General features: G+C 41.7%; 1 protein-coding gene across 1 annotated transcript in view; it reads right to left on the bottom strand.

Annotated features, from left to right (window-relative positions):
- Positions 1-5,672: 5,672 nt before the first annotated feature.
- The window catches only part of ASH1L (ASH1 like histone lysine methyltransferase), a 188,030-nt gene continuing 176,532 nt past the window's right edge, over positions 5,673-17,170 (bottom strand). The window contains 9 exon segments of the mRNA XM_017867692.1: positions 5,673-6,409; positions 6,747-7,048; positions 7,963-8,003; positions 10,217-10,383; positions 11,568-11,740; positions 11,856-11,994; positions 12,435-12,525; positions 14,670-14,756; positions 15,940-16,268. Coding sequence (XP_017723181.1) covers positions 6,318-6,409; positions 6,747-7,048; positions 7,963-8,003; positions 10,217-10,383; positions 11,568-11,740; positions 11,856-11,994; positions 12,435-12,525; positions 14,670-14,756; positions 15,940-16,268 — 1,421 coding nt within the window. The 3' untranslated portion in view covers positions 5,673-6,317.

Below are 17,170 nucleotides of genomic sequence, written 5' to 3' on the forward strand. Positions count from 1 at the left end.
TATATATATATATATGATCTAGAATAGAACAATTGCAATAGTTCCAAAGGTCAAAAATTAAAGAAAAGCGTCGGGGCGCGGTGCCTCATGCCTGTAATTGCAGCACTTTGGGAGGCTGAGGTGGATGGATCACCTGAGGTCAGGAGTTTGAGACCAGCCTGACTGACATGGAGAAACCCCATCTCTACGAAAAATACAAAATTAGCTGGGCACAGTGGTACATGCCTGTAATCCCAGCTATCTAGGGGGCTGAGGCAGGAGAATTGCTTGAAGGCAGAGGTGGTGGTGAGCCGAGATCGCCCCACTGCACTCCAGCCTGGGCAATAAGAGCAAAACTCTGTCTCAAAAAAAAAAAAAAAAGAAAAAAGAAAAAATTAAAGATAATCTCAAAAAAATGTAACAGTAACATGTTGTTTTTGCAGTCATGAAGAAACTATTATGTAACAGCAGGGCCCTCTGATCTCATCTTGAACTTCAAGTCCTTATGGGCGTGGAGATTGAACTGTTGGAGTAAGCTGTCTTGCTACTTCTGAGCAACTGTACTCTAGCTGAACTCCCAACCTAAATGTTTAACTTATGTCTGGGACAAAGTTTTGGTAGGCTTTTCAGTTATCTGCAGGAATGAGTTTATCTTCCTTAATTAGTAGGGTCACTTTGTCTACTTACGACACTTTTCTATTTGTGGAGGAGTACACAGACTTTGGAGTTCTGGCTCCAACCCTAGTTACTGGGTGACCTTTGGCAAGTTACTTAACCTTCCTGAGCTTCAGTTTTCACTCTTCGAAAATGGGAATAACTTCAGAGGGTTATTATGAAGATTAACTATGTGATCTTGGGCAAGTTACCTAAATTGTCTTTTGCTTCAATTTCCTCATAAAATTGGGATTTGGTACCCACCACAAAGGGTTTTTGTGAGGATTAATAAACAAATATATGGAAACTGCTTATGATAGAAATGGTCTAACACACAGTGGCCTAAAAAAATGTAGCCTAAAGTTATATATTGCTGGCCTCAGTGGTTGTTGCTGAGAATTAATGAGATGATGATGCATGTGTGTACAAAGGATGGAGATGTAGAAGAGCATGGCATGGTTTTTTGTTTCTGTTTTTTGAGACCTTAGGTGATCCGCCTGCATGGCATGTTTAAGAAATAGCTGGGGCCGGGTGTGCTGGCTCAGGCCTGTAATCCCAGCACTCTGGGAGGCGGAGGTGGGCGGATAACTTGCGGTCAGGAGTTCGAGACCAGCCTGGCCAATATGGTGAAACTCCTGTCTCTACTAAAATACAAAAAAAATTAGCTGGGCATGGTGGTTGGTGCCTACAATCCCAGCTACTTGGGAGGCTGAGGCAGGAGAATCCCTTGAACCCAGGAGGCAGAGGTTGCAGTGAGCCAAGGCTGCACCACTGGACTCCTGCCTGGGTGAGAGCGAGACTCCATCTCAAAAAAAAAGAAAAGAAAAGAAAAGAAAAGAAAAGAAACAGCTGGGCAGCCATGGTGGCTCATGCCTGTAGTCCCAGAACTTTGGGAGGCTGAGGTGACTGGATCACTTGAGCCCAAGAATTTGAGACTAGCCTGGGCAACACAGGGAGACCCCTGTCTCTACAAAAAATGAAAACATTAGCCAGGCGTGGTGGTGTGCCCCTGTAGTCCTAGCAACTCAGGAGGCTGAGCTGGGAGGATTGCTGGAGCCCAGGAGGTTGAGGTTGTAGTGAGCTGTAATGCACCACTGCACTCTGGACAGGGCAACACAGTGAGACCTTGTCTCAAAAACAAAATAAATACATAAATAAATAAACCCAAAAAACCAACAAAACAGTTGGACTAGCTTGGGCATATGGTGAAACCCTGTCTGCACAAAAAGTACAAGAATTAGCTAGGCATGGTGGTGCATGCCTGTAGTTCCAGCTACTTGGGAGGCTGAGGCAGAAGGCTCATTTGAGTCCGAGATGTGGAGGTTGCAGTGAGCTGAGATTGTGCCATTGCATTCCAGCTTGGGTAACAGGGAGACTCTGTCCCAAAAACAAAAAAACAAAAAAGCAACTGGACATTTGGTGTGTGTTGTTATTGTGCTGATTGATTAGGCTGGGTCCAGACTAGAAAGATCCTAGTACTGACTTTATCCAGTAGTCAACAGCAGTGAGTGTGCTCATGTGCAGCCTAGCATGTTTATGATGTTGTTTCAGAAAGATCCCCTTGGAAACAGGATGAAGTTGTTCTTGGAAGATAAATGGGGGATAAGAAGGAGGAAAAAAATAGCAAGCTCATCAGTCCACAGTTAGGAAAAGTTTTTTCCATTTAATACTAGACTTTCAAGGATTGAGATGCAAGCTTTGTATGCAATTACATCCAATGTTAAAATTGGTAATACATAATTTACAAAGATTAACATCAAAACAATCATCTATTTAGATATGCTTTTGTAAAAAGGAAATATATTAGCAGCATTTATATTTTCCGCAATCACACAGCCTACAGACATGCAGACTAACTCTGTATCTATTTGCAGTGATGTAGTGCTTTGCCCCGCATTTCAAACACCAAAACCCGCCTGGCAGCTGGGGGGTTCTTTTTATTTCGTTATTATAAAATAACTGAAAAATAAAAAAAGGCATTAATTTCTACACCAGTAAGAAAAAACAAGTTTTTGCACTTACCTAACATTTGATTGTCTAAAAAACATTTCAGTTTTTTTTTTAGTCTTTCAACAAAAGAAAGATAAAATGACAGAGCGTAGTGTCTTTTGCTTCTGTTCTCGCATTTTACAAAGTTTTTTTCTTTTTCATCTTTTTTAAAATTTTAGTGTTTAACACTATAAAGGAAACATTGAATTTTAATCTCTTTCTTGTCATTTTCTCGCTTTTGACTAAAAGGAGACCCCCAAAGTGCCCCTAGTCCCACCTCCCTCCCACCCACTCCCTGCAATGAAAAACAAAAGAAACCACTCAAACGGGCTTGGACATGCGATTTTTCCAGCTCCACATGTGAGTATCTTATACCCAGGTCTCTTAGTAATGTACAGTGCTTCTCTACAGTAAGAAAATACTCCAAACTATTTTCTTAATTCTCTTTTTTTCTTTAATAAAATATTTATTTTGCTTTTTTTCTCTGCTCAAGGGGATCATTGGCATCCCCTATCTCTTTTGTTTTTTCCTCAAGAATGACACAGAAAGGGGAAAAAGAAAAAAATATTCAATGGAATGGAAGGTGGTCATTGTGTCTACCTAAACGAGTCAGAGCATCGTCACCATAAGGGGAAATGTACAATTAGGACAGCATTGGTCCAATATTAGAAAAAAGTAATGGGGACATGTTTACTATTGTATTGCTTACCAATCACGCAGCAGGTGTGTATGTGTGTGTGTGTATATATACACACATATATATACACACACACACATACACACACATATATATACACACACACACAACTTGGCACATTTAAAAACCATCTTTTCTCTTATAAGAACATCTAAAACATATATGCATATGTATGTCTGAAAAGACAACAAAGCTTTTTAAATTTTATTTTTAAAGAGACAGTATAGTCTGGTAACTTCTGGTCAAGAGAGTAGGAAGGAAGGAGACACCCTGGATATACCTCCTGATGTCATTCAGGAGGGTGAGGGAAGATGGGACTAGGGGTGAAGAGAAATACACCGTCTCTTTAAGAAAGGGACATTGAAAACTGTACAATTAAGAAAACAAGAGTAGTGTTTTCAATTGATAATCTATACTCACAACAAATACTCTGATAGGTGAATACTGCTGAACAGTTTATGTAGTGACTTTTGTTGCCGGGGTGGGTTTAGAGTTCTTTTTATGTAGGTTTTTAAATGATTTTATTTTGAACTGAATCTCCATTTGCACAGCACAGCAGACACACAAGAACTACAGCGCATTAAAAACAGCATGTGTGCTGGCGGGGGCCTGGCTTTCTCATTAGAAAAAAATATGTCCGACAGGTTATGAAGGGTAAAACAAAAATAATTGCAAGAACTACCGTGCCCTTCTGACCCCATGGGGGCCTTCCCTATCCCATGATTCCATTTTGGGGAGTAGAGGTAGGGAGAGGGGCAGCAGTTACAAGTGCTTTGAGCTGTCAACTCACATTTTACTTTGACCTGGTTGGGCAAGAAAGGAGAGAGAAACTTCCCTAGTCAGGTATCTGGGAAGAAGCCCCAGCTACTGTTTCTGTTTAAGGTCTCTGGGGTAGCTCTTGGAGCCAATAGAGAATAGACGGGGTAGGAGTAGGGTCCTGGCCCTATTCCTTTGGATTCTGAGTTATACCTGGGTATAGGAAGTAGCTTCTTAGTAATGCCTGTGGGATCTGAGGATGACAGAAAAACTTAAGCTGTGGGGAGGGGCAAATGCTATAAAGTACCAGTAGGTTCTGGTCATCAGTGTGGTTCTCCCTCCTCTCTACATTAACCCTTAAGGTGAAGCAATGGAGAGGAAAATTAATTAANACTATAAAGGAAACATTGAATTTTAATCTCTTTCTTGTCATTTTCTCGCTTTTGACTAAAAGGAGACCCCAAAGTGCCCCTAGTCCCACCTCCCTCCCACCCACTCCCTGCAATGAAAACAAAAGAAACCACTCAAACGGGCTTGGACATGCGATTTTCCAGCTCCACATGTGAGTATCTTATACCCAGGTCTCTTAGTAATGTACAGTGCTTCTCTACAGTAAGAAAATACTCCAAACTATTTTCTTAATTCTCTTTTTTTCTTTAATAAAATATTTATTTTGCTTTTTTTCTCTGCTCAAGGGGATCATTGGCATCCCCTATCTCTTTTGTTTTTTCCTCAAGAATGACACAGAAAGGGGAAAAGAAAAAAATATTCAATGGAATGGAAGGTGGTCATTGTGTCTACCTAAACGAGTCAGAGCATCGTCACCATAAGGGGAAATGTACAATTAGGACAGCATTGGTCCAATATTAGAAAAAAGTAATGGGGACATGTTTACTATTGTATTGCTTACCAATCACGCAGCAGGTGTGTATGTGTGTGTGTGTATATATACACACATATATATACACACACACACATACACACACATATATATACACACACACACAACTTGGCACATTTAAAACCATCTTTTCTCTTATAAGAACATCTAAAACATATATGCATATGTATGTCTGAAAAGACAACAAAGCTTTTAAATTTTATTTTAAAGAGACAGTATAGTCTGGTAACTTCTGGTCAAGAGAGTAGGAAGGAAGGAGACACCCTGGATATACCTCCTGATGTCATTCAGGAGGGTGAGGGAAGATGGGACTAGGGGTGAAGAGAAATACACCGTCTCTTTAAGAAAGGGACATTGAAAACTGTACAATTAAGAAAACAAGAGTAGTGTTTTCAATTGATAATCTATACTCACAACAAATACTCTGATAGGTGAATACTGCTGAACAGTTTATGTAGTGACTTTTGTTGCCGGGGTGGGTTTAGAGTTCTTTTATGTAGGTTTTAAATGATTTTATTTTGAACTGAATCTCCATTTGCACAGCACAGCAGACACACAAGAACTACAGCGCATTAAAACAGCATGTGTGCTGGCGGGGCCTGGCTTTCTCATTAGAAAAAAATATGTCCGACAGGTTATGAAGGGTAAAACAAAATAATTGCAAGAACTACCGTGCCCTTCTGACCCCATGGGGCCTTCCCTATCCCATGATTCCATTTTGGGGAGTAGAGGTAGGGAGAGGGGCAGCAGTTACAAGTGCTTTGAGCTGTCAACTCACATTTTACTTTGACCTGGTTGGGCAAGAAAGGAGAGAGAAACTTCCCTAGTCAGGTATCTGGGAAGAAGCCCCAGCTACTGTTTCTGTTTAAGGTCTCTGGGGTAGCTCTTGGAGCCAATAGAGAATAGACGGGGTAGGAGTAGGGTCCTGGCCCTATTCCTTTGGATTCTGAGTTATACCTGGGTATAGGAAGTAGCTTCTTAGTAATGCCTGTGGGATCTGAGGATGACAGAAAACTTAAGCTGTGGGGAGGGGCAAATGCTATAAAGTACCAGTAGGTTCTGGTCATCAGTGTGGTTCTCCCTCCTCTCTACATTAACCCTTAAGGTGAAGCAATGGAGAGGAAAATTAATTAACCTGAACTGTCTTGGACAGAACCCCTTCCTCTCCCTCTCCACTAGCTCCAAGGCTTATTAAGTACCTAATGTCAACAACATGGCCCCATTCCCCTTGCCCGGACAGACCCTTCCCACCCCGGTCTATACCCAGAGAGCAGGAGGCAGGACTGATTAGCTTATCAGTCCACTGGATCCCAGATGCTTGAGGTTCTCATTCTTTGAGGGTCACTTTCGAAAGCTGTTTTCTGGGATGAACAAAGTACGCCTTCGCAGTTTCCTGCCTGATCCTTCCTCCAGCAAGTAGGTCACATCAATGGCTGAAAACAGAACCAAAAAGGCTCATCAAAATACCACTCTCCTACTCCTTATTCCAGATTTGAGCTCTAAGGAGAGCACAGGAACTCAATGATTCCTTTTCTGACCTATAAGCAATTTAGACCATCCTCCAGCCCTACATGAAAAAGGTGGTTCTTTAGAGGAGATCATCTCACCTTCCAGTTTCACTCCCAAGATATAACTAAAAGCAAGCCTATGAAAGAACTATACCATTTTCTTAGAATATTTTGGATGCTGAACCAGTAATTACAATTTTTTTCCATTCCCTCTCATTTCGCATTTATCTTAAACCCTAGATATGAACCTGATTATTCTTACCATTTTTTCCAGGGATTTTTTCAAGGAGATTGAGCAAGATCTGGTTGAGTCGTTCCCGTTGGTTATGCCGTCGTTCCTCAGGGGTACAGGTTGATTGGGGTTCTTGACTACTTTCCTCTGTTTTTTTTTCACCCTCACTGACGTTAGTGGTGGCCCCCTCCCGTTCTGGCTCCTCCAGGTTGGGTATCTCACTGGCTGTTTGTTCTTGACGGGCTAGAACCTCTTCAATCAAGGGTAGAGCATCATCCTCCTGGCCCAAGTCTTTTAGGGGTGGCTTTGAGCGCTCAGACTTCCAGGATGATCTGCCAGAAGGATATTTGAATTTAGTGCAAGACACTTGAGGAGGAAAAGGGGATGAAGGGAAGGAGGTCTCAGGATGGCTTGAGATCCTGGAGTCCAGCAGTTAGAACTTGAGGTGAGAAACTTGACTCTCATTTTTGCTTTATTATTATTTGAACAAATCACTACCTTTACTTGAAATTTAATTTTATTTGTAAAATTCAACTTTTATTATTTCTCTTAGGAATATGCACAAATGATATAGGAATCCATAAAATATACAAGGGCTAATAAAATTGCTTAGCTGGTTCTAAATGACTGCTTCATGACCAGAAAAGTATGGCACAATCCTGTGATGCCAATAATCCAACTACAATAATAAATATTTAAATGGAATTAAAAATTTTCCTGCTTCTCTTTTCACCTCAATAGTCTAATATTTTCTCCCTTATGGTAAGCTTTTGCTGTAGGTAAAGCAGTTGTTATACCCCATTCAAAAGATGAGGAGACTGAAGAAAAAGCCTTCTGTCGTCTTTCTTCAGGAATAATCCTCATGTACAAAATAAGCAAAAATGAACCCATAGTTCATACCTCAGTGAAAACTGTACTCGCTACATCTGTTCCTTGACAGAGGCACCAAGAGCTGATATATCTTGAGGTAATGGGGAAAGCTTACAAACATCTAAAAGAAACTTTTCTGAGTCTGGAGTTCTGTTTCAAATCTCTGCACATCTCTCTGTTGCTCCAACTAAGGCTCCATAATGGGATCACATCTACTGAAGTTTAGTTCTTCCATAGTGATGGCACTACCCTGGGCTATTCTGCAGAGAATACCCAGTCCTAGAAGTGGAGCTGAGTGGGTAGTTGTTTGTTTTCTTGCTCCATTCAAGCTCTTGGTCAATCCCTTAGGATCCTCATATCCCGCCATAGGACTTACCGTCCTCCATTCCTCTTGTAGTTGTCTGGGACGTAATGAGGCTGCAGATAAGAAAAGGAAGAGGTAAGCATATTGTAGAAGCTGGGAAAGCTAGCTCTCCTCTGGGGCCACTCAGGATAAGGAACATAGTAGAGCAGTAGACAACTTGGGTGACTTTGTTTTAAGATGAGAAATCTAGTACTTCTATTAATATGCAGGCCACAATGATTATCAACATTTTGTGCTCCCAGGATGACAATGGGAGGGATAAGTGCACGATTTTCTCTACTCCATTTCACCTTTTAAATATAGTCATAGGTTGCTTAACAATGGGGATATGTTCTGAGAAATATGTCGTCAGGTGATTTGACTGTTATGTAAACATCATAAAGTGTCCTTACACAAACCTAGATAGTATAGCCTACTATACACCTAAGCTATTTAGTATAGCCTATTGCTCCTAGGCTACGAGCCTATATATACAGCACAGTACTGTACTGAATACTATAGGCAGTTGTAATACAATGTTAAGTATTGTGTACCTAAACACAGAAAAGGTAATACATTGCCGTATGTTACGACAGCTAAGACATCACTAGATGACAGGACAGAATTCTTCAGCTCCATTATAATCTTATGGGATCACCGTTGCATACGCAGTCCAATGTTGACTGAAACATGTTGCACATGACTGTAGTTAAGGTTGGGGTTTCAAAGCTAATCAGTAAGCTATTGATTGAGCAAGCAAGACCAAATAAGTCTTGATGTAAGGAAAGACCTGGTGGTGGGCAGAGACTGCAAAAGACGGTTTGGAAAATTATTTCTTTTTCTTTCCTTTTTTTTTTATTTTGAGCTGGAGTCTTGCCCTGTCTCCAGGCTGGAGTGCAGTGGCGTAATCTTGGCTCACTGCAATCTCTGCCTCTGGGTTCAAGCAACTCTTCTGCCTCAGTCTCCTGAGTAACTGGGATTACAGGCGCGCACCACCATGCCTGGCTAATTTTTGTATTTTTAATAGAGATGAGGTTTCACCATGTCGGCCAGGCTGGTCTCAATCTCCTGACTTTGTGATCCACCTGCCTTGGCCTCCCAAAGTTCTGGGATTACAGGCGTGAGCCACTGTGCCTAGCTCTGGTTAGATTATTTCTAGGGATTCCAGGGTGACAGCTATGAATTTTGACAGGCCCACTAAAAGAAGACTCAAAATGAGGAGCTCAGCCGGGGTTTTATTAAAGCAAACAGATGAATGGATGATCAAAATCTTTATGGAATGATGAATGACAAAACGTATAACTGGCACACGGTTCCCAACAATTTGAAAGAAAAAATACACAGGAAAAAGTCAGAAAACGAAAATGTTAAAAATGGTTATTTTCTGGATAGTGGAGTATATACATAACTTTTTTCTCTTAATGCTTCTATACTTAATTTTTTTTTTTTTTGAGACAGGGTCTCTGTCACTCAGGCTGGAGTGCAGTGGCACAATTGGCTCACTGTAACCTCAAACTCCTGGGCTCAAGTGATCCTCCTGCCTTGGTCTCCCAAAGTTTTGAGATTACACACACGAGTCACCATGATGTTTACACAATAAACATCACCACCACAAATTTTATTTGTTTTGTTATTGTTTTGTTTTGAAATGGAGTCTCGCTCTGTCACCCAAGTTAGAGTGCAACGGCGTGATCTCTGCTCACTGCAACCTCCGCCTTCCGGGTTCAAGTGATTCTCCTGCCTCAGCCTCCTGAATAGCTGGGATTACAGGCACATGCCACCACACCTGGCTAATTTTTGTATTTTTAGTAGAGACAGGGTTTCACCATGTTCACAAACTTTATATAATGATCATGTCTTCCATTTTAATGCAGGCATAAAAGAAAAGCACTGAATTATTTTCTGTGAAGGTTCTTCTTTTATAGGTGTGTTCTCAATGAGAGGAAAAAAAGGAGTTTTTCAGGGTTCTTGCTTCTTAAAATGATGGGTGTGAAAGACAAAATAAAACAAAAACCTACAGATGTAGGACTTGCCAGCAAAGATTCAACAGATGAAAGAGAAAAGAGGAAAGGTATAACACTATAATCAACAATTTTCTGAGATACAGTCTATGTGAGGAAATGTACTTATGCTGTTCAAATGTCCCAAATAGAGACAGAGATTTCCAGAGTTTGGGATGGAATTTGGATGAAGAAGCAGAGAGTTACGTGAAGATTTTCGCTCAGTGAATTTCATGCATGAACCAGATTGTCCTAACATGTAGTGTTAAGAAAGGAAGGAGACTCACCGAGAAATCTTTTTTGGGAGTGAGCTTCTTGGGGAAGTGATCAAAAGCATAGGGTTTGGTGCAGACAGGATAGCGGTTCCGGTGGATCTTGTAAAACAGGTGTGCTGACTTGTCAAGCCGATAATCACAGATGTACACATCTTGCTCCTTCACTCCTTTGGGTCTCCCTATGGGTCCAACCAGTGTTAAGGAATCCTATTTCCCCATTTCTCCCCCTGAGCTGCCCAAAGACCCCATACACACCAATGGGAGAGCAGCTAGACCCTTAAAACCCTACATGGTAGCTAAAGAGGTAGGGCAACTAAGCATTTGGTAGTTGTTGTACAAAGAGTTCTCAGACACTAGTGTCAACAAAAGATAAAGTAAATATACAGCAGAATGGATGGAAATAAACCAGAAATGTAAACTGAGTACTGCAGGGATGTGTGAGGGAGTATTTTGAGGGAAAAACAGAGCAGATTACGGGGGAGTTACAAGAAAAGAATAGAGGTATAAATTTGAGGGAAGCACATTTGTAAATGAACGCTTTTTAACTGAGACAAGGAGGACTCATCAGCATCACAGAACTGCAAGCAGTCTGTCAATTTTGGAATGGAATACATAGTCTTTTAGACTATTTTGCTACGGTTCTGAGAGAACAGTCTGGGCAACTGAACTCTGCTAATAATGACAAATAACATATATTGAGCTTTTACTCTAAACCATAAACTAGGCTGAGTGCTTTTGTAGATTATTTTGTATAATCTTTTAAGAATTCTTTAAAATATTTATTTTCAATGGGAAATTGATACTCAGATTAAGTAAATTCCCCAAGGGAACATAGATAAAATGTGGTGAAGCTGGAATTTGAAATTAGAACACAGTATTAAGAAAATTAACTAAATGTAATAAAAAAGAATAAACGTTTATTGAGTACAAAGCACTAGGTAAAAGAAAGGAAAAATATAGTATAGCTCTCTGAAGTTTCATAGCTAACCTTGGAGAATCTTTCATCATATACAGACAACAAGAATGGGGTGGGCAATGAACAGGATACATGAGGTCACTGAGGTCATTTTTTTTTCTTTGAGGCAGGGTCTCATTCTGTTGCACAGGTAGGAGTGCAGTGGTGCAATCTTGGCTTACTGCAACCTCTGCCTCCCAGGCTTAGCAATTCTCGCAGAAGCTGGGACTACAGGCCCACACTGCCATGCCTGGCTATAGAGGCAGAGTTTTGTCATGTTGGCCAGGCTGGTCTCAAACTCCTGGGTTTAAGCAATCTGCCTGCCTCAGCCTCCCACACTGCTGGGATTACTGGCGTGAGCCACTGTACTTGGCCGAGGTCATTTTTTAACTAGCCCAGATCACTTACCTTTACAATACGTATAAAGGTCCAACACACAGCAGGTCCCCACTACAGCCTCCAAAGGAATGATCTCATACAGTGGCACCCGAAAGAGTTCATTATGATAGAACCGACGGGATGGAGAGTGGTGTGTTTCGTGGGGACGGAAATAATGATGACCAAAGGCAAACCGTTCCTCTCTAAAAAAGGAAAAGTGAGAAGGGAGAGGTTTAACTGATTAGCAAGATCCTAGTGAACATTCAGCTCCGCTGGTACAGCATGGCTGGAAGAAAAGGACAGGACCTCAGCACATACTTTTCATTCTTCCAAAGCTTCTCAATGCGAAAGATGTCAAGTTTATCTCGGTTAATGTGAGATAACAGTCGATAGGACTGACGGACCGGGTGGCCATCAGGGGTGCGCCGACTATCTCTCATCAGATACACACAGTCACCTAGGAAGACCCAGAACACAGAAGAAACATAAAATGATTCTTGTATGAATTCTGTTAGGCATCTGTTTATTTGACTCAGGATCTACACAGAACTCATAATCTGAAACAGTATAAATACAGAGAGCTAAAAGCAGCAGTGTTAAGTGATGATAATCAATTCTAGACTACGACAATAATATAAGGGAGGCATTCTATTTCTTGAGCTTCCCGTGTGTTTTTCCAGTCTTAAAATTAGCTTTATAACATGTCTATCATTTCAAATTAGTATTATTTGGTGGAGAGGTGATGCATGTAAGCACAAGGACTGCAGATATAAAAACTTACATTTTGTTGCTATTCAAGGCCGTATGGAGACAATGACTATGAAGGAGACAGCAGAGACTTCCTACTATTCAGAAAGGTCACCTCTGACAAGTAGGGTTAGCTCCTGTAATACATACCCTGACGAAGCAGCAAGTCATCTCGGAGCAAACAGATGAAGTAGACACAGCCAGGTTGGGCATAGTGGGGCCGAGGGATCATGGGAACCTCCTGATAGGAGCAGAAAGCCAATGTATAAGGGCTGGAATTACTACATTCAGCTTACTTATTTCTCTTCAGGAGAGAAAAAGAACTAAAACCTAGAATTCTCAATCAATCAAAACTTACTGTTTAGTCATTTCAATATACCACAGATATACAAAAAAGATGAAAGCAACTACAGTTGTTAAACCTGGAAAAGCGAAGGTAGAGGACAAAACTGATAGGCTAAATATCTCAATCTATGTTTTATGAAGCACTAATTGTGTAGTTGCTCTATGTAATCTAGGGGCCATATGAAAATGTGTTAAGGGAGACTAATTATTACAATGATTGGGGTATGCTACTGGTATTTAATGCCCAGGGTCCAAGGAAGCCAAACATTCTGACATGCATCCATCACAATAAGAACTATGCACCTAAACATGACAATAGCAACACTGTTAAGAAATACTGCCTAAATCTCTTCTTTTTAAAAAGTGACTTGCCCAAAATCACACATATAAAGATAGCAGAGCCAAGCCAAGAACCACTTAATGACTTAGGCAAGCCACCCACCCTCTCTCCTATGAAGTGAGCCTAACACTAACCTTTGCTGATTCTGAGTCCAGTACTCTTCTCACTTAAACCACTGTCTAACATAAATGACATTAAGAATACCAAGTTCTGGATTCTGTAAGCTATTCCTTTCATGGACATCTGATAGTGTTTATAAAAACCTCAGTTTTGTTTGTTTTTTTTTTTGAAACGGAGTCTTGCTCTGTCGCCAGGTTGGGGTACAGTGGTGCAATCTTGGCTCACTGCAACTTCCGCCTCCAGATTCAAGTGATTCTCCTGCTTCAGCCCCCCGAGTAGCTGGAACTATAAGCACGCAACGCCACGCCCAGCTAATTTTTGTATTTTTAGTAGAGATAGGGTTTCACCATGTTGGCCAGGATAGTCTTTTTTTTTTTTTTTTTTTTTTTTTTTTGAGACTGAGTCTCACTCTGTCACCCAGGCTAGAGTGCAGTGGCATGATCTTGGCTCACTGCAACCTCTGCCGCCCAGGTTCAAGTGATTCTCCTGGCTCAGACTCCCAAATAGCTGGGATTACAGGCACCTGCCACTGCACCTGGCTAATTTTTTTGTAGTTTTAGTAGAGACGGGGTTTCACCATATTGGCCAGGCTGGTCTTGAACTCCTGACCTCGTGATCCACTGGCCTTGGCCTCTCGAAGTGCTGGGATTGCAGTCGTGAGCCACTGCGCCCGGCCGAGGATGATCTTGATCTCTTGACCTTGTGATCTGCCCGCCTTGGCCTCCCCAAATGCTGGGATTATAGGCCTAAGCCATCACGCCCAGCCTTTTTCTTTTTTTTTGAGACGGAGTCTTGCTCTGTTGCCTAGGCTAGAGCGCAGTGGTGTGATCTCAGCTCACTGCAACCTCCACCTCCTGGGTTCAAGTGATTCTTCAACCTCAGACTCCTGAGTAGCTGGGATTACAGGCACATACCGCCACTGTGCCCGGCTAAGTTTTGAATTTTTAGTAGAGATGGGGTTTCACTATCTTAGCCAGGCTGGTCTCGAACTCCTGACCTCATGATCCACCACGCCCGGCCTGGTTTTTTTTTTTTTTTTTTTTTTAAGAGATGGAGTCTCCTTCTGTCGCCCAGGCTGGAGTACACTGGTGTGATCTCGACTCACTGCAACACCTGCCTCCAGGTTTCTAGCAATTCTTTTGCCTCAGCCGCCCAAGTACCTGAGACTACAGGCGCATGCCACCATGCCTGGCTAATTTTTTTCTTGTATTTTAGTAGAGACGGGGTTTCACCATGTTGCCCAGGCTGGTCTCGAACTCCCGAGCTCAGGCAATTCATCCACCTTAGCCTCCCAATGTGCTAGGATTACAGGCATGAGTGACCGTGCCTGGCCAAAAACCTTAGTTTTATATAGTGCCATTCCTTCCACAGATTTCTAAGTATATTATTTTCTCTCTGATCATACTCCTGAAATAGGGAAGAACAGAATTATGACCCTTATTGTAAAGTTTAAGAAGCCAAGGCCCAGAGAGGTTGAACAACTTATTAAAGGAAATTCTGCAAAGCAGGAGCAGGACAGGTAAGATACCATGTGCTACCTCTCCTACTCATAGATCAGAGTTTTATGAGGGGCAGCTTACCCTGTCCACAGGCCTTGGGTCACACTGCTCACAAAGGTAGTGCTCCACATCTGAGTTCACTCCCATACAATCACAGTGCTGCCATACCTGTAGAAAAACATACAGTTTGGGGGAACATGGAGGCTATGACTTACTGAGAGTGTCCTGGGAGCCCAGAATAAAAAATTAGCAATAGGTCAGGGTAAAGTAAAAGAGGAACTAAGTGACAACTGGGTGAATGAGAAATTGGAGATAAATGATAAAACAGGAGGAAAACAGAATAATGACTTTTCTGAGCAAAAGTATACAGATTGACTCATAATCTGTAGATCTGGGCAAATAAAATGGGGAGATGGAGAGAGAATAGGAAAACAAATGAATAGACTACTAAACTATTACTAAGTAATTTAAGTAAATGCTATGGCTATTCTGAAAGGCTTTACAGCTTACAAAATATTTTTATTTACCCCTGTCTAACTTTATCCTCCCAACAATCCTATGTGTTACTTACAGCCACTTTACACATAAAGTTATGTGTTCACATATATTAGTGGGGACACTAGGGCTCAAATTCAGGCCTTGACTCCTTCATCAGGAGCCCTATATGTATTAACATATTTCCCTCTCTCAGAGGATTCATACTAATAGAGTATACTATCACTAATGATTCAAAAGGCAAAGCACTATATAAAATACTGTCATTCTCCTTGATCCAGATTATGTGAGAAGTGTACAGTGAAAAGTGGGCAGAAAAAAGGAAAGAGCCAGGTGTGGTGGCTCACGCCTGTAATCCCAACACTTTGGGAAGCCGAGGTAGGCAGATCACTTGAGCTCAGGAGTTCGAGACCAGCCTGGGCAACATGGTGAAACCCCATCTCTACAAAAAAAAAATTAGCTGGGCATGGTGGCGCATGCCTGTAATCCCCAACTACTCGAGAGGCTGAGGTGGGAGGACTGCTTGAGCCTGGGAGGCAGAGGTTGCAGTGAGCTGAGATCGTGCCACTGCACTCCAGTGTGGGCGACACAGCAAGATCCTATCTTATAAACAAAACAAAAAAAAACAAGAAGAGAGGAGAGAAGGAAAGAAAAAGAAGGGAAGGATAAAATGAAAGAAAGAGAGATAAAAGGAGAAAGGCAATATGGTAAACATAGAAACCTAACAGAAACCAAGGCTAAGTTACAGTTCATAAAAAGTCTTTCAAGCCAATCCCAAAGAGGCATGGACTTCTTCTTTGAATATGGTCACCATGCTCATCAGGACCAAGCTTCTGCTTCATTTCCTGACCCTCACCATGCACTTGTCACACTGGATCATGAGACCTTCATCCTTGTAGAGGCCACAGATACAGCGAATAACATCGTCGTCCTTCTCATGCCCATTCTCCTTTTCAGAGACTGAGGTCTCACTGCTGTCTGCCTCACTTGCTGTCTCTCCCACAATCTCATCGATTTGGGCTGATGCCTCATGCCGGGCATTGTAATAGGCCTTTCGTAGACGGCAAACATCTCTCCCAATTGGGGATTTACGCCCATAGTACTTCTGAAGAAAGCAAATAAAGAAATCATGTTTGGTCCTCTCAATTTGGCTTAACGATTTACCTGAAGAGGTAGCATGACTTTCTTTACCCTCCCATTTTGGTTAACAGATTTTTAATAGTATCAAATATACTGCCAGACAGTTGGTAACAACTTAAACTGAACTAAAACAAATTCAAGTTAGAATCTGCATGTTATTTTTCCATTTGCTCAATTGACCTGTCATTCAATTCTGTCATGGGCCTTCTTGTCCACAAGATCAAATACACAGAGATCATGAAATATGAATTAATGTCACAAGCATAATGTAGTACAGAAGTTCAACATACACCTTTGTCTTGTGGATATCTGTGACAGATCTATAGGTGTTGAATCTATGTGAAAGGTGGGTTTCAGTAGGAAGAATGTTACAATTCGAGATTGCTCTAATTCTTCTCTCGCTTGTCTATTTTTCTTTCTCATTTCGTCTTTCGACTTCTATTATTCCTTTATCTAGTAGGCGCTTTTGTCTTCCAAACACCTCTCCAAGGTATGTCAAAATCACTGAATAATCTCCTCTCTTCTATGCACCATACAATAGTCCATCCTGTCCTTTAAATCAGTTCAAGGCCACTTTCTCTCCAATGAGCTTCAGCTGTTCCATAATCTATCACTGTGATACTCCTCAATTCCATCCTCAAGATACATTACTGGCCAGGCGCCGTGGCTCACGCCTGTAATCCCAACACTCTGGGAGGCCAAAGTGGGCAGATCACCTGAGGTCAGGAGTTCAAGATCAGCCTGGCCAACATGCTGAAACCCTGTCTCTACTAAAAATACAAAATTAGCCAGGTGTGGTGGCAGGCGCCTGTAATCCTAGCTACTCAGGAGGCTGAAGCAGGAGAATTGCTTGAACCCGGGAGGCAGGCGGAGGTTGCAGTGAGCCGAGATCATGCCATTGCACTCCAGCCTGGGTGACAGAGCAAGACTCTGTCTCATTAAAAAAA

This window comes from Rhinopithecus bieti, unplaced genomic scaffold, assembly GCF_001698545.2.
Source record: "Rhinopithecus bieti isolate Rb0 unplaced genomic scaffold, ASM169854v2 scaffold_4129, whole genome shotgun sequence".
Lineage (NCBI taxonomy): Eukaryota > Metazoa > Chordata > Mammalia > Primates > Cercopithecidae > Rhinopithecus > Rhinopithecus bieti.